Here is a 20,544-nt window from a genome sequence, read left to right on the forward strand (position 1 = left end):
TTAGGCAAGTCTCAGCAGTATCTCTTAATACGTGGGCGTTTTCTTGTACTTGACTTTTGTATCTTGCACCTTGAATCTTGCAATTCAGGATGAGCAGAAGGTTTGGGGTTTTCAGCAAGGCTTGGCTTTGTCCTTTGCGTTTTCTGAAGTCTGTGGGTGCTGAACTAGGTTTTGCACCAACACTTCAGAAAATCCTGCTCTGACCAGTTGCAAGCAACATTATATAAAGTTAGTATGGAGCCAATAGCTCAGAAATGCCCTTATTCTTGTAAACACTACTAAAGCATTTATTGACTGTGTTTTCAAGCCCTGAGCAATATTGGTCAATGAGTTTTCTCTGAGGTTATGGGAGGTTGCTTGAGGTATACAATAATTTGCTTACAAAGCAGAATTTAAGTTGTTTATTTTTATTGAGAGGAAAAAGAGACATTTTTGTTCCAGGTATGAATGTGGCTTTGGGAAGGGAATTAATGAATGAGCAAAGTAGCAGAACAGTTCCCTGGCTTCATCTTGAAAAATTCTGAAAATGTAGGCAAAGTAAGGATCAGCCAGAAAATGTCAGAAAGTATGGGGATGGAAAGTGGAAGTGGAAAAACCCAATCCACATTATAATGCACCTAGTTGAGGCTCCCTGGTGCAAGCGTTGATTTCTACAGTATACTTTAATAGTGCTATGGTTATTCTAGTCTTCAGTGTCACAACCTGCGTGGTTTCTATCATTTGTCTTAGGTAGCTGGAAAAGAGAGATCATCTCTAGAGCACAGTTATACAGAAAGGTGTGGGAGGCAAATTTGTCTCCATTGCAGAGTTCTGAAACTGGGGTTTGAACAGATTGGTTAGTGAAAATGCAGTAGGCTTCACAGAACCTTTAAGAGAGCCATTGCATCTGCAGTGTAGACCTCCAGCAAGGCTGCTATTAAGGGCATGAAAGCTATTGCTAGGGTTACCTTGCACCTCCCTCTCCTCCATGAGGTACCTGCAAGTGTCTGTCATGCAGTGGAAATGGTAATTTCTGAACTGTGACAGAAATGGATGTGTTTGGGTCATGTGACAGATGCATGTTAGTCATGGCGCATCCCAATATGTACCTATCCCATGAGCTGTGCGGATATACACCCTTCAAAAAGGAGAGGATGCAGTTTTGATGTATAGCTGAAATATTTCCCATCATCAATAGGAGCAAAGCTGTGGGTCCCTTGGGGAGGGGGAGCGGGGCTTGCCAGAATAGTGTATGCGCCCTGTGTCTTCTCCTCCGTATTGGAGGAAAGAGTATAGAGGAGAGCAGGCTGTAGGCTGGGTGTGGGCCGTTAGAAGCTCCCCACCTAATGAGTATATTGTTAAAGGGAAAGGAGTGAAGGGAAATGGTCACAAAGTCCTCCTGGATCTCCATGTGCTTTGGAAATGGCAATCCAAAAGGATGCACTGCACAGAGATGCTAAACATATGATGAGAGCCATCACAGAATTATGCAAAATTGTGTTACTAGAGGGTGGAGGCAGGTACCGCTTCTCAGCCTGTGTGTTGTGTAACTGGTGCTGAGTGCCTAATAGAGGATATCTGATTTTGTTGGTACCCCTTTACTTATTGCTACCGTTTTTTGAAAGAGTGAATGTTATTCCCAACTAATATCAATGTAAGCGTTGATGCAGTAGCCTTCTGCTTGAAATAAAGCAGTCAAATAATTTTTGTCCTAATGCATAGGTTTTGCTAAAATCAGTCAAAAAATATATGTGGAAGCACTAAGATACTATTTCTGTTCCTTTGAAGCAATAGGAGGAACATCTTTGGAAAGGAATTGAATTGATACTCAACATGCCTCCCATGTGTTAGAAGCCAGCAATTTATGAAAAGGAGGGGGAAAACAAAGCAGCCAGTCTTTTTTTTTTGAGGTGAGTGCATGACAAAAGCTGTTTGCGTTTTGACAAGTTGTTAGATTTTTACAGTGTATTTGCTGCTTATGGTATACGCTTTTGTTAGAGAAAAATCTTAAAAAATATGCGTGTTTCAACCTGGCAGGAACCCTAAAATTGCTCTTTGGTACTTTGTACTGTTTTATAAGTCGTCTGCTGATCTATTAAAATAGCTGGATCTTCTTGCAACATTGAATTGAGCTTATTTCTAAAGGATCAAAATAGAGCTTTGTTTGCTTGTGAAATACGCTTTGCAGTGTGCCACAGTCGGATGCCAAAGACTGCTATTTAGAAACATGCAGGAGCTGTATAGAAGTGCAGAATGTGAAAGCCCCCAGTGCATCTGAAGCGAGCAGCACCTGGGATTCATACGGAAATGTACATTACATTGAGAAGTACAGATATGCTGCTGAAGCCTAGAGACCTGTGAGAATAACTATATGGCTCAATGTAGTTAGATTTTATTGTGATGCTAGAGGCCTTACAGCTATTTTACACATTCTCATCTAAATAGTGGACGTTGTTTGGGCCACTGGGGATAATGCTAGTGTTCATCTACATAGAAAACACCAAACATGTCGTAAACTGGTCAGCTGGTTATTGTGTTAAAATCTCTTCTGTTAAGATTAAGTTATGTTGCTGTGTGGGTGTATCCCAAGGAATAATGGGATCTCTGATCTTCCAAAAGCAGCACAGCATAATGCACTCCCAGATGCTCAAATGCACCAATGTGAGGCTTGTCTTTCCAGACCTCACAGAGCTTATCAACTTAAAAGATTGTGTTCAGGAAACAAGTTTCACGGTTACACAGATTAATGCATGCAACAAATGCTGCTCAGGCTTCTCTCATGTGAAACGTCTAGTGTGTGATGAAAGATGTTGTGCCGAAAACTCTATAGATGGAATCACAATGCCTTTTTGCAACAGTAGTTCAGATTTCCATTTGCTGTCCTGCCTGTGTGCTTCAGAAACACTTCTTGACATGAGAAAAAGGAAGCTCTGCCTTGTGGTTTGTTTTGTTCGTGGCCTGCCTGCTGACACTTTAATGAAGAAGCCTGGGATGCTGATTCTCATGCTAGCTCTATTTAGCGTAGTGTGGAAGCTTTATTGTCCATAAGTTTGTCAAATTATTAATTAGTTACTTCTGTCACATTTATGTTTCAAGGTGTGTTTTGCGCTTCTGGTTAAGTATGTTCTCGGGTACTTCGGTAGGGACAAAGAACCCTCTTCACTTATAGGTGCTCACCTCTTACCAGATTGGGACCCTCGATATTTGGCTGAGACTGCTAAATTAATTCTTTTGATTGATCAGTGGTAACTTTGGCCATGAATGAGCTGCAATGGGTCCAAAGTGACTATACCAGAAATATGTCTTACTGATTCTTTGCCTGTTGGAAGATAATAATGAATGTCATTCTTTCTTAATATTCTAGTCGCAGCATCTCTGTGCATCAATGAAAGGTCCAAACATGGCTTTGTTTAAGCAACAGAAGGTGGAGGACATTTATGAAATTGGGGAAGAGCTAGGAAGGTAAGTTTGTACTGATGACACCACGCTATTCCAAAAGTTGACACGTGCAGATGTTTGCCACATCTTGCAGAACAACTATTCTGCATGATAGCCTAAATCAATTGCAATGTACAACAGTAAAAACACATCCGTTTACAAAAACTGAACTTAGGATAGGATTTTTAAATTTTTTTTTTTTTTTAGGTTAAGTGTGCTAACTATTTTTCCTGTTTCTTTTCTTGCAACTAGGGCAACAAAAGGTACATTTATATTGTCTTTTGTAGATAGGTGTCATCCGTGCTTGTGCTTTAGACAGAGTTCACTTGTCCGGTCTCTGATCCAGCTGGGAAACAGGAACCCATGGTGCTGTTGTCATAGATGCAGCGCTTTAATTTGCCTTGTTTTGAACAGTGCTGCACAGCACTGTTGTTTTCAGCTGGTTCTGAGCACTGACAGAACACATGCATATCTGCCTGCAAAACACTGTGTTTGTATTCCTGAAAAGATTTACCTGTCATAATTTCAGCTGTACCAGTTCATACCTGTATATAGCTTTTAATCTATAAAGGCTTATCTGCAGATATTAATTACAGGTGGAGTTAATGGGTAATGCTTAACCATAATCACCTGCTTGAACACTCTGCTGGGTTTGTGAGCTGGATGACACAGGGCTCCCCCAGTCACTTAGCAACATACAGTGCTCTGTGTGAGGATGGCTAGTTTCCATTCAGTGTCCAACCCTCCAGTGATTTTCTTTTTGATATGCAAATAGCTAAATTAGGGCTATACACATGTTGGCTTCTTTCCCAACGTCTGGCAGTTGGTTTTGATAAATGACTGTGTATGTGCAATTACCCTTTTTCAAGGGCCAATAATTTAGTTACATTAAAACACTTCAGTTGAAGCTGTTTCTCTGCCAAATCTTATTTTTTTCACTCCCAGCTATTTCATCTTTAGAGTTGTTGAGATGATTTCTTTTAAGGGGAGATGTTTTTGGGGGGGTTTGGGTTTTTTGTTCTTTTTCATTACTTTCCCTCTCCTGAAGGCCTCAACTATAAAATTATCTGTAACCGCTTACTTTTGGGTATTGACTGGTCCTGACAACATCAGCCTGATAGTGGAAATCTGACAACAATGAGCAGTAAAGAAATTCAGTGTGTGTATAGAGGGAGTAAAAGGTGTGTCTTTTTTTTAACCTAGGAGGCCATAGTATGTGTTGTAACAGTCAAACAGCTAAAATGAGAAACTGGAAACTGAGTAGTGTATTTTTACTTTGGTTCCTGAATTGGATTTGGAAATTCAGTGTCTTTTGAGATGATGAACCTTACTCTTTCCTTCAAGCTGATGGTTATTAGGCCTTTTGAATGGAGAAGTATAGTTGAAACTACCTGGTAAAGGCTGACCCTTGCTTTTTGAATCTGCCTGAGAGACCTCAGGCTGGTAAAGACTTGCGTGGTCACAGCAGCCCTCCTCCTTTCCTGGCTGCATGTCACAGAAACATGGCTGCTCCCAGGGTTGTGCTGTGGAGCTGGTACTTGCTACAGGACAGGCGATGGGCTGGGTTCAGAGGAGACTACACTCACACATGGAATCTGAAATTGTTGGCTTTTTTAATGGGTGTATTCTCTGCAAGAACTTTTCTAGATAAGCCAGAGGAAGGAGTAGGTGTATACATAAGCAGGTGCCGTCCTCACATGACAAAGGGGTATTAAACTCTACTACAAAATCATGTTCTAGTTCCCAGCATTTTACATGTAATACTTCTTGTAGATGCAAAATCCAAGTCTACTTGGTACTGAGGTCCGTAGGCAAAAATGTTCCCTGAAAGACCTGAAGGCAATAGGCAAATTGTAACAAATGAGATGAGGGCAGCAAGGTTGGAATTACATCCCTTAACTTTGAATGTGTTCAAGTTGTGTACTTTACACTTGCCCATGAATATAATGTCATGCTGTCTTTGTCAGTGTATTTTCACTTTCAGATTTTGTGAGGAGCTCTGCAGATCTCCTTTCAACTGCGTGTTATATGTGCAGTGTCACTGGGTTGTCATGCCTCTGTATCTCTGAGCAGTAACTACTGATTAAGGCCAGTGACAAGTGATATCTCGCTTTTTTAGAAGAAAAATAACACACTAAGCAGGTTGTGGTGACTGAAATGCAAGAATCTTTTCCAGTGGTGTCTAATGCCCTTGGAACCTGTAGGTGCCTTTTACTAGTTTGTTACATTTGCAACAAGCTGTTAGTTGCTGACAGGTACAGGCAGGTGAAAGGATTAATTTATTATCATTCTGGCAACAGAAGTCACTTACAAAACAAAGCTTTTCAAACAACATCTGTGAAGTCTGTCCTGTTTGTGCCCTCCTGAGTTTGTGACTTCTTGAGGACAAAAGTAGTCGGTAATAAGGGCTAATGCTTGTTTTAGCTTGGATTCGGTCAGAAGTTAAAATACAGGATCTCACCAACACAGCCAGCACCTGTTTATCTGAAAGTCTTTGTGCAGCACTTAGGAAAGGAGGCTTCTTTTGTATACTTCAAATGCTCCTCTGTAAGGCTTAGATACATCTGGTCTGGGGATGCAATTAGACCCTTCCTGTCATTGCGCAGCGTTGAAGGTAGCTGCAGCAAAGGCTCTTCAGATCCAGCTGTATAAAACCCTGCAAATGGTGCATTTGTGGACTCCTCAAGCAGATCGTGCTCAGAATCACTGCTGAGCTAGAAGCAACTCAAAGGATGCTGGAAATGCAGTTGTCTCCTGTGTCAAGGCAATGGTGTGAGAGAAAACTCTTTACAGAAAGGGGGAGCAGGTTTTCCATAGCTGCAGCTGTGTGTTGTAACTAGCTGCCTAGCTCCAACATTCCCTCAATCTTTCAAATATTAATCTTAGGTTTATACCTCTGTTGCTCAACTCCTCCAAAGGGTACATACAGGGAACAACAAGTTAGGCATGTGACATTAGAGGAAAGAAGTTGCTAATGGGCTTGTTCATTCTAGCAGCTATACTTGGGAAGCTTAGCATGGCCTATGCTGAATGTGTGCATTTATTATCATATATGTATATTTAAAGTTACTTCCTGCAAGATAGTATCAGTTGGTTTCTAAGTGTGAAGTCTGTGGGGACTGAGGTTCTCTAGCAAGAGCTGAAAGGGAGCCTAAAAAGAGGAGGAGCCTCTAGAGTGAATTTAGCAAATGTCAACATTTTAAAATAAAAAACCTTTTTGAGATCTATAATACAGTTTATTACTAGAATATTGATTTTTTTTTTCTTTTTCAAAATTTATGACAAGGGGAGAGTTTAAAGATTTATCTGAAGATGAATACATTATAGGGATATTTATTTTAAGTCCTCTGTTATACTAGTTAGTCTGGAGTCTAGAAGAGCTAGAAAGCAATGCAGTATAAAGTTTTCAGTGCCTGCAGAGGTATTAGAAGATTCTCTTCTCTTTCCCCTTCTTCCAAGGGCAGTAGATTGTGTGATTTGGGAGTACTTTATAGAGTCATTTAATGCTATCACTCTTTGCAGGCATCAGGCTTTCTGGCAGATTCAGTTTCTTTCTGTGTCTGAGCTGCTCATCAAAAATGAATACTTCAAAAAAATGATTTTCCATAGAATGTTTTCAAAATGTTCTCAAATATGAGTTTATGTTGCTGAATGTCACTTGTATTTAAGTAATGGCAAACTGCATCCTTTTACCATTGATTTTAATAAACTTTGTAAGAAACCTATTGACAGTTTTGCCTGTTTTGAGGAGGATTCTGGTGTAAGTCATTTGCAGGAATGTTTGTAGCAGATCGCTTTAATGGCATGCCAAAGCAATGGAAATGCTTCTTGAAAAATGTGAGAAAGTGAAGGCTAACGACATCTTGGGAATATGCAGCAGGTCAAATAACCACTGATTCTTGTGGCAAGGGAGGTGGCAGCAAGAGACAACCCAGAGTGGAAACTCTTTGAGGCCAAAGCAGATGAAGAGAAGGAACTGGCCTACTGAGCTGGTGGTATAGTTCCCTAGGAAAGTGGCAGTGGTAAAGCTCACTGGAGAGTCTTTTAACAGAATGTTTCAAGACTTCTTGTGATTTGGATGGGTAGTTCTGTCTAGCTGGACAAAAGGAGTTCTTGTACAAACCTGCAGGAGCCTTTTCCAGTTGTACTAGCAAACACTGACAGTGGTGGTAGGTGCACAGAGAGTGCCAGAATTTCAGAGATGTGCAGTGTAATTTATAAAAGGTTGTACCATAGAGTCATTAATCTATTACTTAAATGTGCTGCCAGCCATGCTGTAGAGACCTGTTGACATTTGTGCCTTCTGAGCAGTGTCACTGTTACATGTCGAGTCTGGGCTAAGGGTAGGAAGTGTCACGGAGCTTGTCTGGAAGTGTTTCATGACAGTGCCTGTTGAGAAAGTGTGTTCCTGCAGGGTGGTGCAGTGTCCTGAGACAGCGTACTGCTCACCACAGCTCAGCTCTCTGCACGTACAAGGACTTAGGTCATGCTCAACAGAGACAAATGTTGGAGTGATGTTTCTGGGTAAGGAAGTCTCCCCCTTTCCTTCATTATTGTCCTTTCACTGTAGGGAAGGGGCTCTGCCTTCCTCCACAGTGTGCCAGCCTTAGCACCTGCCATTCCAGGTTCTTGCCTGTCAGTGATTGGGAGCTATGCTCATCTCTAGCCCCAACTTTCTCCAGCTTTTGTCTGGCTTTGCTATGTTTTCTGTAGAGGTAGGAGATCTTGTATGGATACAAGATGCGTAGTCTGATGAACTGATTATAGGAAATCAAAACTTAAGTCTTTCAGTGAGAAATGCTTTTCCCATGAGAAATGGGAAAAGCATTTTGTTCGCTTGCTAGTTTGAAATCCTCTCTGTTGGGAAAGACATGACAGTTTGTTGCTGATACAGCATGGAGGCCTCTGAGGAAGGCAGCTGGGCGTGTCTTTAAAATGGTAAGAGCTTTTCTTCTGACAAAAACAATCAGGGCTTGCTTAAGTTGTGGAAACTAAAGTAGTGAGATGGCTGTTTTCTGTGGGGTCCTATACCTAAATAGTTCCTAGAAGCCCAAGTTAATGCCTGGTTAATGCCAAAGGTGAGCTCAATATGAATGGATCTGGCTTACACTGGAAATTAATTTTACAACAAGGCTGTGACATATTTCTGCATGTTAGGATGGTCTATATTTCACTTTGAGGAATTTTCTGCTGTATATGTTTAAATTTCACTACCTAGTTGTTTCCTCATGTTTCTTGTTTTGTTGTTTTGGGTTTTTTAAATTGTGGTTTCATGATTAAAGCCAAGCTAGATCTTTCATCAATGGCCTTTCATGCCTCCTTAGTCCCCCCTCTCCAGCTACAAGTTCCTGCCTCCTCCCTACCTTGTGTGTGGAGGATCAGCTCTACTCACTGAGACAGGTGAAACTTTTTTTTTCTGGGTGAAGCTTAGCACAACAGCAAACACAACATTTTACCAGTGGTAATGGGACCTTGGGACCTGGCACATAATCACTGTTCTGACAGTGTAACTAGTAAGTATTTATTTACGTAATGAAAACAAAAAGCAGAGATAACTGAGGTAATCTTTGTAGGGGAGGAACTTGGAAATCTATGATAAAAAGCCATGTCATCCAGCTACTCCCTGGTAAACAGAGGAGTGTGATTGGACTAGGAAATTTACCCTTAACACACATCGCACAGTGTCTTCATACCACGTATGTTTTTTCTATCTATAGAAATTGTTCAGTGTTGGGCTTTCTCAGACATGAACCTTAACTGTTCTTAGATTAATTTATAATTTGAATTACTTCTTTAAATTTGGAATAACAGTCTTGGATTATTTTTTCCTACAAAACACATAAAGCAAGTCTTTGCTTTTGATGCAAAACCTAAGTTTAATTATTGAGCTTTAACTAGCACCACCTCTATTACTATTTTTTGTTACAAAAATCTTCTATGTCATGTGTTTGATGTGTATTGAATATTTTGTTGAAACAGTTTTGGCATCCGGTACTTGGTCACCATCACTATGATTGTAATTTGCTGTCTGATAAAGTCACTATTTTTGGATTTTTTTTTTATTCCTTCTATCAGAGTGAGTGATCTTAGCTTTTTTTCCTTTAAAAACAGATTTCCCTGCTAGTTTTCAGTGTTCTTTCAACTGTTTCCAAAAATCTTTGATTTGTTACAGAAGGTGAAGAGAAAATAGTGGGAGTTTTTGTGGTTTATTTTTTTTTTCTAACAACAAAGCTGCCGTACCTACAGTAACTGAGAAGAACTGGCCTTGGTTATTTAGAACTGGTCTTAGCCTTATTTAGCAACAAAGTCATGCATTTTTTTTCAAGTGACTTCCTTATTACCAGCATCCATCTTGATGATGGAAGTGATCTCAGTGTATCTCCTCAGTCTGTATCGGGCTTTGAACGTATGATTAGAGTTGAGTGACCCCAGTGGGTAGTGCTCAGAAAGCTCACATTTAGTAATGTCTTTAACCACTGAATAGTAAGCCTAATCCCAGTGTTTGCTTTGCCCTTTCTGTAAAAATAAAACTCTTTTTTCCACTTTGAATTGCAGTAGAAAGCAGATGGAAATTTGAACAGCTGAGAAAATAGACTCTGTATGGTATTCATTCCATGCTTTTGAAATGAAAAATGTTACTTAGGAGCAAAAATACAACTAAAATAAACATAATACCGCTCACCACTGGACTAACAATGATAAAACACTGGACAAATTACTAGCATCTCATGCAGAGTAGGGCTTGCAGATGCTTGTCTGACTATCAAGCTTAATTTAGCTCAGGTGACATCTATTAATCATTGTTAAAACTCTACATCAGCAGTTTTGAACTGGAGTGAAAAATCTGTTGTAATAGCTGAGCATGACGTGCAGTGATGCTTTGGTGAGGAGACACATATAAAATCACTCCAACAGCTAGACTTGTTCTATCTAGTGCCAGCATGTTTGGGTTGGAGTCACTGACCTGTTTTGGGCAGCCCATAATGCAGATTCAGTTGCACCATAAGTGGGTGACTGTGTATCCTAAAGTCAGGGCTTGTAATCTTTACTTGCTACAGAATCTACAGGTTCTGTGAGAGAGTAATTAACCTCATATCCGAGTTTTGTGGTTCTATAAACCTCACAAAGAGAGAATTTCCATTGATCTGTCTGTTTCCTATGTAGGAAGAGTGGAGGGAACAAATAATGTAGCTTCTGTGCTGTCCTGCTGCTGGAGGAGATTGTTTTCTTCAATATAGTAAAGATTAAATAAGCTGAGGGGATAATTTCCACCTCTTATTTTGGCAGACCAGAAGAATCCACAAAAAGCAGTGAAAGGGGAGTTTCAGCAACCCTTTGTGGTTTTGTCCTTACACATAATTTCCTAAAATCCTGATTAAAATGTCAGTGTAATTTCCATCTGTTTCATACATGGGGAAGGAGAAAAATCATTTAACCATAATACTGCTACCCTCTTAGAATTTATCTGCTCCCAGGTATATTACATTCAGTCCACGTCTAGCTGGATTTGGACCTTTAAACACAAAGGTACAGTGTGCTAACCTTCTGCATTTGTATTACGTATGCACTGGTGTTGCTCCACATAGCAGAAGGAACAGCTTATCAAATCAGCTATTCCTGCTGAGCATGAGTCAGCTTTGACCTTCCCTGGGTCTCTGGACTCTGTTCATTACCACTCTGAGAGCTGATATTCAATCTAAAAGCTAAGCGTGATAAGTGGGGAAAAATTTTTATCGTGTGCATTTTATTCTTGAGCTTCAGATTACATAGAATCTTGCCAGGCTATCAGGAACTTTCCAGAATTGCTGGGCTTGTGCTTTATCACTGCAGACTCTGCTCCTCCAACCTCAGGAGCTGATAAGGGCCATGTTGCTTGTCGCTGTGTGATTGGGAAGTTTCCAAAAACATTTAACAACTTCAGGAGATGCTGGTGATGATTCAGTAGGTGGCACGGTTTTTTGTGACTCAGGGCTAATGACCCAAAATGGTGTTTAAATCATTAATTGGCTGTAATGCAAATAACATGTTACTTTATTGATAGCCTGTAATAATTCATAGCATTGTTCAGAAACATTAGATTTATTAAATCTTGCTTTGAATTTCAAATGGTTTATTTGCTCTCTACTTATTCCAGTTAACTAGAGCCTTCTGTTTGAGTCCATAGTCCTCTACTGGTCTGATTCTCCTCTGGCAGTGAACGTGGAGATCTTGGGCCAGAATGCATTAGTTACCTTTGCATGAGCTGTAAAGAGAGGTGGATGAAAGGTGACAGTGACGTTATCAGAGATGGCATATGTCCAGAGGTGCTCAGCAACTTCCCTGTCATGAATATTGAAATTTACCCTGTAAAGTCACTGTATTCTAGAGTACTATACAATCAGTTAGTAAAACATGAGTTGTGAGTGAAAATGCCAGTGTATTTAAAAGTGGCAGCTGTTCTTGGTTTGTTTTTTTTTGCTTCCCTAAAACAGTATGTCTAGTTAGGCTTAAAAATTAGCATATTGTTAGAGTAGTGGTATTGTGGTACTTCTCTACAACATTAACTGGTTTGGTTAGAAGTCACCCTGAGACTGCCAGGGCACTTAGTGAGCCTGAAATTAAGTCAAGTTAGTTGCTTCTCATATTAAAAAATTGCTTCCAGTCTATATCACAGGGCTGTGGTAAATTGGTGATTTTTCTATGGTAATCTTGTGTGAAAGGTTCAAAAGAGAGCCATAGTATATTGTGAATTGGATTTACTTCTGTATCTTTCATGCACATTCAGAATTTATCTACTTTTTAGTAGCCAAGCAAAGTTCCTGTTAAACGCTCTATTAAAAAAAGTTTTAGATCGTTCTGTCATAATCTGGCATCTGCCAGAGTTTAGGTTCTCTGTAGTTGCTTTAGGAGAGGTAGCCACTTTGTTTGCATCTTGTTTGGAAAAAAAAAAGAAAACAAACCAAAAGCAACCCAAAACTCACTTTTTATTTACACCTTAAATAGGACAGTGACATTTGTGACAATTTTATTTTTAAAGCTCTTTATGAAGTTATCAGAGGTGTCAGCAGAGTATTTAATAGATTAAGGTTTTGGGGTTTTTTAGGTTCATTCCATGAAGTCTTACGGAAACAGGAAGATACTTCCCCTTCAGTGACCCTGCCATGCTAGGATTTCTGTTTTGTTGTTTCAGCTATAGTACTCTAGTTTCTTTGTAAATACTGTGCTGTTGGACGTACTATTTATTCACTGCTTAGATTAAATTTCTGCTGTACCAAATTCTGGTTTAGTCTACAAAAAAAAAAGTCTATAAAAAATAAAACATACTCCAAATTATTGCTATAGTTCATTTACGGAAGGCTTCCAGTTCGTTATTGCTGTGACCACAGACTTCCTACAAAAGACTTCCAGGAAAGCGCGTTATGCATGTATTTTGTGAACCTTGCATGGCCTTTGGTTGAGCTGTGTTTCATAAATGAGCTGGGAGCATACAAATGGATTGTAGCAGAAGTTACTGACAGACTCCTGTTCTCTGCTGGGAAGAGCATGCCAGTGCAATTACAGCTAGCGAAGTCATTTCTGAAGTGTAAGGAAAGAGAAAGGATTGTATTTAGCTTGGTAAAATTATGTGCAGTAGAGCATTTGCTCTCAATCACTTAAATATGAGAGGAAAACAGCTTTTTCAGAGTTGAGTTTTTTTAAAAAAGGCATTCAGCAAGAATTCTCAAGGGCTTTGCTTTGAAAGTTAACAAAAACGCAACCATGAAAGGATAAAATTATTAGTGCAGTTTTTCCAAGAAAAATAAAAAGGAGTGAAAAAGATGGAAAAGTAATAAGATGCAGACTTTTTAAGCTTGAGATTGCCAGTTACAACCAATCTGAATTTAGTAGTGGCACGAAGGCATGATGAATAAAACTGTTGACATAAAAACAATTGTAACTGAGAAGAAATGACCCTTTGCTAAAACTAAGTAAACCATCTTCTTGAATCTAGAGAAGTCTTGCATTCAGGTTAGGTGGACATTATTATCAGTGATTATGTTTAGGTATATTAACTTAAGAATGTACATCTGATGATTTCATAATGTACTTTTAGTATTTTTACTTGCCTCTAACTGTAGGTTATGCAAAAATGAAAGAAAAATGCTGTAAGCTCATTCACTGGCGAAAGGACAGTGTGATGCTAACAGAGGGTGAAGCTGACTTGGCTTATGACAGGGACTGTAAAGGAACCGATTGCTGTCAGTAAACATAAATAAAATTGCTTTCAGGGTTAAAGATATCATATTGACTCAGAGCTTGGAGAATTTATGACACTTGATAGGAAGGCCTTTTTTTGGTGTCAAGGGACCAAACATAATTTATCATCCAATTAGAGAAAGAGAGCCAATGACTGACAAACTTTGTGAAGTCTAGTAAACCTAAAATTAGATCTCTAAGCTGTGTTTTGGATTCCTAAGCGCAGGCAAGCACATATGTGAATTATGTCCTTTGTCTTCGTGGTAGGGTTTGTAATAGCAGATAAACCCTTTTAGACTTGCATTCCCAGAACTGAGTATCTTAAATGTGAGGAAAAAAGGACAAATATAAAATTCCTGGTTTTATTCAGACTGCAAACACCTTCTTATATTGTGAAAGCTCATTTTTAAATTTTTCTTGTAAGCTCCTTCCTGTAGTAGGCTGTTGTTTTTTATGGTATGGTGCCTTGTGTATGTTATTGTGCCCCAAATCTTGCTTTTAGATACATAGGGCGTGTCTTGGGTAGTGGGACTTGGCTGTGAGACTGAAACATTTATCCTGCTCTTCTGTAGATCATAATCTTAAATCCGAATTGTGTGTTTGTAATTTGATGTAAACACGAGTCAGGCCCATCTAGTTCTATCCCATGGATATGACTGCTGTTTCCAAGGTATTGCTGTAAGGTAGATGGATGAAGTGACGTGCCTGAGGCAGCCCCACTTTCTGAGTGAGCTGAGCTTAGCACCTAGGTGTCTCTGTTTTCCTCAGTATGTGGTGAGGAAGTAGTTGAAACAGGAGCACTCAAAAATGTGAAAGTTCTCCAGTGTGTCATTTACCTTCCCAGTGTCTAATATAATTCTGAATTGCAGTCAGGCTTGAGTTTTGTTGTCTTCCTGCACTGTATGGCTTTGAGACTTCTGGTGTGCAGAGTTTCCTTCAAGGCCCTTACATTGTCCGGAATGTAATTACATGGTTAAAACCAGCTGGCTGGCATACCAACCATAGTTTCTTTAACTCAGCTTCAATCTTGGGAGAAGGGCACATCTGAGCAAGAACTGAAGTAGGCTAGGAAGAGCTCGGTGTAACCTTGTTAAAACATAATAAGCAACAAGAAAACAGAGAGGGAGGAGAAGATCAAGGGGAATGGAAGGTCATCTCCATTTCTCTTAAAAGCATTTTCTTGTGTCCACTCTAGTTTAATGAACTTTTCCATCTGGTGCAGCAATACCAAGTGTGTCGATGTCAGTATTACCCACATTCATGCGGCTGTAGCTTGGTGTACTTCAGATTGCTGTTTTCTGCTCTTCTCAAATGGAAAGAGGAAACTTTCACTGGTTTTGGAGGTTTTACCTCCCTATACCTGCTGTGTGGAAAAAGTATTGCTGTGTTTTGCTCTGTGCAGTAGGCTGTGATCGCGCCCTTCCAACAGCCTGGCTATATACTGCTGGCAGTGCTAAGCCCGGCGGCTTCTCATTGCACAGTCCAGCCTCAAGCAAACACCTCCCAAACTGGAAACAAAAGGAATACCAACTAAATGCTCAGATCCCCAACTGCCTTTGCAGGTGCTCTGTGAAAAGAAGGGTTAAGCTATCCTGCTTTGCAGTAGTCTGCATGTGAATCTAGGCAGTTTAAAGACTGGTTGAGGTGTTGTTAGGTTTTATTTTGGTTTCCTCTCTGGTCATGTATTCTTGTGCAGGAACACCTAGTGGATAAAAATATGAATTATTATAATTGCAATTCTGATGATGTCTAGAGACAAGAAATTAATTTGTAGGGTCCAGCTGTATGCTCACCCCTGGTAATTTTATTTCATTTTTCCAGACTGCATTTTCCAGACTTTAGGAAATTAAGTACAGAAAGACTGCAGTGTTATTTTCCATCAAGTGTGTAGGAACCTAATTACCGTTAACAATGGTGGGAGGTTGTTGCCTAAAATCCCTTGCAAATCTGTTCCAAAGCAAATTGTCCTGCCTCATTGAGGGAATTGTCGCCTCTTGACTGGCAGAGTGCCAGAGCACTGACTTTTCCAGGTTCATTTACTTTTCAAAGACCTCCTTGAAAACATATTTCAGTGTAAATTGTATCTGTCAACATATTCTAACATATTATCTATTTTATGGGAATTTCAAGTTTTAACAACTACCAAAAAATAATAATAATAATAATAATAAAAATCCCCCTTTTTAGAATTCTTTAATGAATGAAATTAAGATGAATATGGACAGAACATAGAGAAATAGATTGAACATGCAGAAAGGGAACATAGGTTTGGTCTTTGGGGAAGAAATGGTTTGGTCTTCTCAAATGACAGACAGAATCAGCTTCCCAACTTCTCCCTACTCTGGCCTCAGAGAGCCTGACTGCAGTCAGGTGACCTGTACTGTCATCTCAGTATTTTGTTTACGTATTTTCAGCAACTCAGCAATGTGGTGTTTCTGGAATATCAGAGGAAGGTTTGTATAAACCCTTACCTATACAAACAGTTGCTTAAGGGCTCTCTTCATTCTAATGCTCTGTAGCAATACCACTGTTAGGCACTGAGGCATTCAAACTGGCAGGCTGTGCTTCTGTCACTCTCTCAAGTCAAATTCTGCCCCAGAGCATTACCCTTCAGAACCAGTATTAAAAATAAACTGAAAAAAGAGCAAGGAGTTATTCTGGATTGTCTGGTTTCTCTCATCCCCACATCCTTCCCACATCCTCTCCTGAACTGCGCAACAAATAAATAAGATGAACTTGTGCCTCCTCTAAAGCATGCTTCTGAAAATGGACTCCAAAACCACCCAGTATTACTGTTTCCATGTTCTTATTCAGTGATAAATCTCCTAGATGATAGTGACAATGCAAATAATAGGTTGTCTTCCTTGCTAGGATATTATTAATGATGGACAGATTTGATGTGGTACCTAATTATAACTGACAGGTTGCAGCTGCTATTGTTAATACTCTTGAGCTGTTGCCACAGTTGAGAACAGCCTGTGTTAAATCTGTGACAGGGCTTTTGTACAGCTGTCCAAAATATTTCTGAAAGGTAACAAACTTCTTTTCTTTAATAAAATAAAAAAATGAGGAAGTGTCAGCCTCTGAGTTATCTTGTGTATGTTGTAAATACAGCTGTTTATGAACCAAGTCATCTTCATTTCAGTGATATACTAAAAAACCACGAAATCTGGCGAAGTCATTTGACTGAAATTTGGACATCTGAGCTGTGAAATTTTAGTTTCAAGTCTAAGATCAGCCACAGACTCCACATGTGAAATTAAGTAAATGGCTTAATTTCTCAGTGCTGTCAGCTCAGGTGTCAGAAAGACATACTTTGCTATCTTCTACTTTTTTCCTAGCCTAGATTGAAAGTTTTGGGAAGCTGATGCTATTTGATTCTTATGTGCTGAATGCAAATGTATTAGGAGGTGCAGAAATGCTGTCTGTTGTCTTGGTCCTTGACTTTGCAAGCTCTGTAGTTAACAAGAAATCCAAAGCGTGCCTGACTGTGATTGTAAAATACCAGTGAGACATCCTCTTTTTCTCATAGCTGTATGGGCCTCCCCATGAACTATTTGTTTTATCCGGTAGAACAGTAGAGCCATATGCTACCCCTTCAACACTTGTTCCACGACTTTTCTCTCTGCCTGTCCCTTCAGCCTTTAGCTCTTCTCTTAGTGTGCTTCAGTGTATCAGTGCTTGGCAAAGCATTGGGCTAATTGTGTGGAGAGATACACCAGCTGCTGTTTTAGCATTATCCTGTGATGCGCTAATAAAGACCCTGGGAATTCAGGACCAGGCATGGGCAAAGCAAATGTTGCAGCAAATAGGAAACTGGGTAAGTGTGGGTTTTGGACAATATTGTGGGTAATTACACTGTAACTGTCTTAAATGTCCTAGGCTAAGAAATAGTGAATTTGTATTTTTCCCTGTGGCTTCTACTCAGTCACAAACCGTCTCAGTAAAGACTGTCTGCAAAAACCTGTTTTTAAGGGATAAAGGAAATGGCATAAAGACTGGGACAGGAGTGGGTAGAGTGTGCGTTCGTGTGCACATGCAGGGGGGAAATAGCAGATTACAAGGGAATGGGTATTGTGATGAACAATTATCCCAGACTATAAATGCATAAAAGGAGATGACAGGAATTCCTATGCTGTGTCATTACTATTTTTATAAGCTTTTAAGTAAACAAAAATGTACAAAATCCACAGTATCACAGGACTTTTTAAATGCAAAAGTGACTCTGTTCATTCCCATAATCAGTACTCATAATAGTTTCTCCCTGATCTTTTCTGGCAAAATTTATGTCCCCAGAGAGAATTCAAGGAAGCAAACACAGCAGCATTAGTACCATGTCTCTTTAGAAAGTCTGGGCCAAAAAAGCTGCATGTCTTGCAAAAAAATGAACAAAAAACCATTAAACCCGTGATGTTTTACACAAACAGCTCTCAGCACTACAGAATGAACTCTTTTAGGAGAATGTTTAAGGCAAATTTGGGGATTTTGTAGTAGGAATTTAATTCTCTTAAGTTCTCTAGGGTTTGCATGTAGTGATAAAATCAGGAGGCAGAAATAAGAATGGATTAATGAATTTGACAAATGGCTGCAGTTTTGATTCCATTTGTGACTGATTATTCCTGAAGGGATAAGTACACTTGTCCCATCCATTCCTACCTCTCTCCTGAGAGGTGTTTAGGATATGTATGAAAATCGAAAAGAAGTACTTCAGGCTGTCTGGCATTGTTTGAACCCCTTGAAATGAGAGGCTGTCTCTGCCATGGAGTGTTAGCTTTTGAGAGGAAGAAGTGCCAAGTGACAGCCTTAATTTTTAATTTCTTTGCCTTTGTACGTTTAAGACAGACTACAACCAGCCATCTGTGTTAATGAAGCACTAAGTACACTATATAATTATAAGGTTCTGAATATAATTGCTGTGTATGCTGCATAATTTAAATTCCAACTGTAGTTGCATCTCTCATTTACCAAGCCAGTGAAGGATATAATAATATTGAAAACAATAACAGCTCAGTGCTTCTACAGGGTTGTCATGGGGGTTGCACTTAATGCATGTGTTCGTGATTCTTATGAAGAGACCTGGCTGATAAAATCACAGTAGCTAAAGGTGAAGGTTATCGTAAGATGAGCCTTTTCCTTGCAAGTCTGGATATAATGCCCTGACTAAGGAAATATCTGATACTAAATGTGTATTCTGGGATTGGAGACCTGCCAATTTTTACAGAGTGAGATCTCAGGCATACAGTGCATTGTGGCAGGGGAAACAGGGCTGCTCCTGGATATGAAAAGGAGCTCACTGTCTTGTTTTGTCTGTCTGTAAAGTAGCTGGACATCAGCAGAGCCTTGTGAATGTGCCAAGACAAGGGCTTGGGTAAAATAGTTCTTTTGGGGTAGGATTTTGCATACCTGTTAGGCTTTACACATGACAGGCAAGGGTAACTATTTGACTGAACTGTTCTCAGAGGCTTCCCTGTCTTATTTATTAGTTAGTTGACTGTGGCTTCCTGGCCACATAGCTTCCTAGAACTTTAAAAATTATTTCTGCTCCTTGGTGGAAATGCAGTGAAATATTTTTGATGTTTTTTGCAAAAGTATGATTCTATTCATTTATAAAACCTGAGCCTTTTCTGTCTAAGGAATGCTTGGTAGGACAAGGAGTAACACATGATAGACTTAAAGTTTACATGTTTTTCATTTCAATTACTGTGAAAAGGGTGAAGCATGGATTTGAGCTGGGGTTCCTTGCCTCTAAATCACCAAGATTCTGCAGATACTGGCCAACAGCCACCTCTTGCTTACCACCCCCCACTTTGATATTCAGTTGCCAAAACAAAAGGCAGCTTCCATGAAGCAATAGTTTTAGCTAAACTTTGTTTAACTGAAGTCCTATTCTGTCTTTACAGCTTGTCAGTTTTTCATCTCACTGTTATCAGAAGATGCATTGTACACTTAAACAAAGCAGACTGAAGTGCATGACCTTATCCATAGGCTCAATTCTCCAGCTATCTGGTGCGCTTCACCACCATGGTAGTGTTTGTAACAGTACATACCTGGCCTGTTTACAAGATGGATTCCACAGTCTTTTTCTTTCTCTCTGCCAAAAGGGAGTTTGATAAGTCCCTCCTGTAATCTAGCAATGGAAAAATAAAGAACAAGAAGTAACCCTCAGCTTACAGTTTCTGGCAGAGGAGGTGTAGGGTGGTAATACACTATTCTTGCTACTTGAAATTGCAGATGTACTCTGGTGGGCTATGAGATCCTTCAGTGTCCAAACAAAAGTAGTTAACTTTTCCTTCCATTCATACTCATGTAGATTTTATTGCAGAGATACTGCTCCAAGATTTGTCAGCAGCAGCCTGCCATCAGACTTATCAAACACAATCTCCGACTGCTGCTACTAGAGTAATTTTCCTGACAGTTGTTCTTGACACTACAACACTTCTCCACTAGTTCCTTGTCTTCCACCAGCTCAAAGTCAGTGTCCCATTTTATGATGTACTTTGTACATCATTATGTCCAGGTCTGCACTAATAGTTAGTTATGGAAAGGTAAAGTAATAAAAAAATCTGAAGTGCCATTAGGTACAAGAAGGTTCATCAGAACATACATATTTGTTTAAAAATGAGTTTAGGTTATTTTAATACTTTGTATGAAAGTTATTGAAATCACTGAATCACTGAAAATACTGGGCTTCCTATTGAGCAGTGAGAGAGAGCAGTAAGTGAATGAAACTCATCCTGAATGGAATGGACTGACCTCATTTATGTTTGGACTGGCTTAAGTTTATGTCAAGACTGAATGTTCTTACTCCTCATTGTTACTTGAGCTGGAGGTGCTTGAGCTAGGAGAACAGTGAGTCTGCATCAGTTTTGTTTGAAAGAATTAACATTAGTGCTTTTTGTGCTTTAACCTAGG

General features: G+C 39.6%; 1 protein-coding gene across 2 annotated transcripts in view; it reads left to right on the forward strand.

Annotated features, from left to right (window-relative positions):
* Window positions 1-1,852: 1,852 nt before the first annotated feature.
* Window positions 1,853-20,544, forward strand: part of DAPK2 (death associated protein kinase 2) — a 47,742-nt gene continuing 29,050 nt past the window's right edge. For both annotated transcript variants that reach the window (XM_074880828.1, XM_074880827.1), the window contains exons 1-2: window positions 1,853-1,889; window positions 3,344-3,441. In XM_074880828.1, the coding sequence (XP_074736929.1) occupies window positions 3,365-3,441 (77 nt within the window). In that variant the 5' untranslated portion in view covers window positions 1,853-1,889; window positions 3,344-3,364. The remainder of the gene's footprint in view (window positions 1,890-3,343; window positions 3,442-20,544) is intronic.

The sequence above is a fragment of the Strix uralensis genome, chromosome 11, assembly GCF_047716275.1.
Source record: "Strix uralensis isolate ZFMK-TIS-50842 chromosome 11, bStrUra1, whole genome shotgun sequence".
Classification (NCBI taxonomy): domain Eukaryota; kingdom Metazoa; phylum Chordata; class Aves; order Strigiformes; family Strigidae; genus Strix; species Strix uralensis.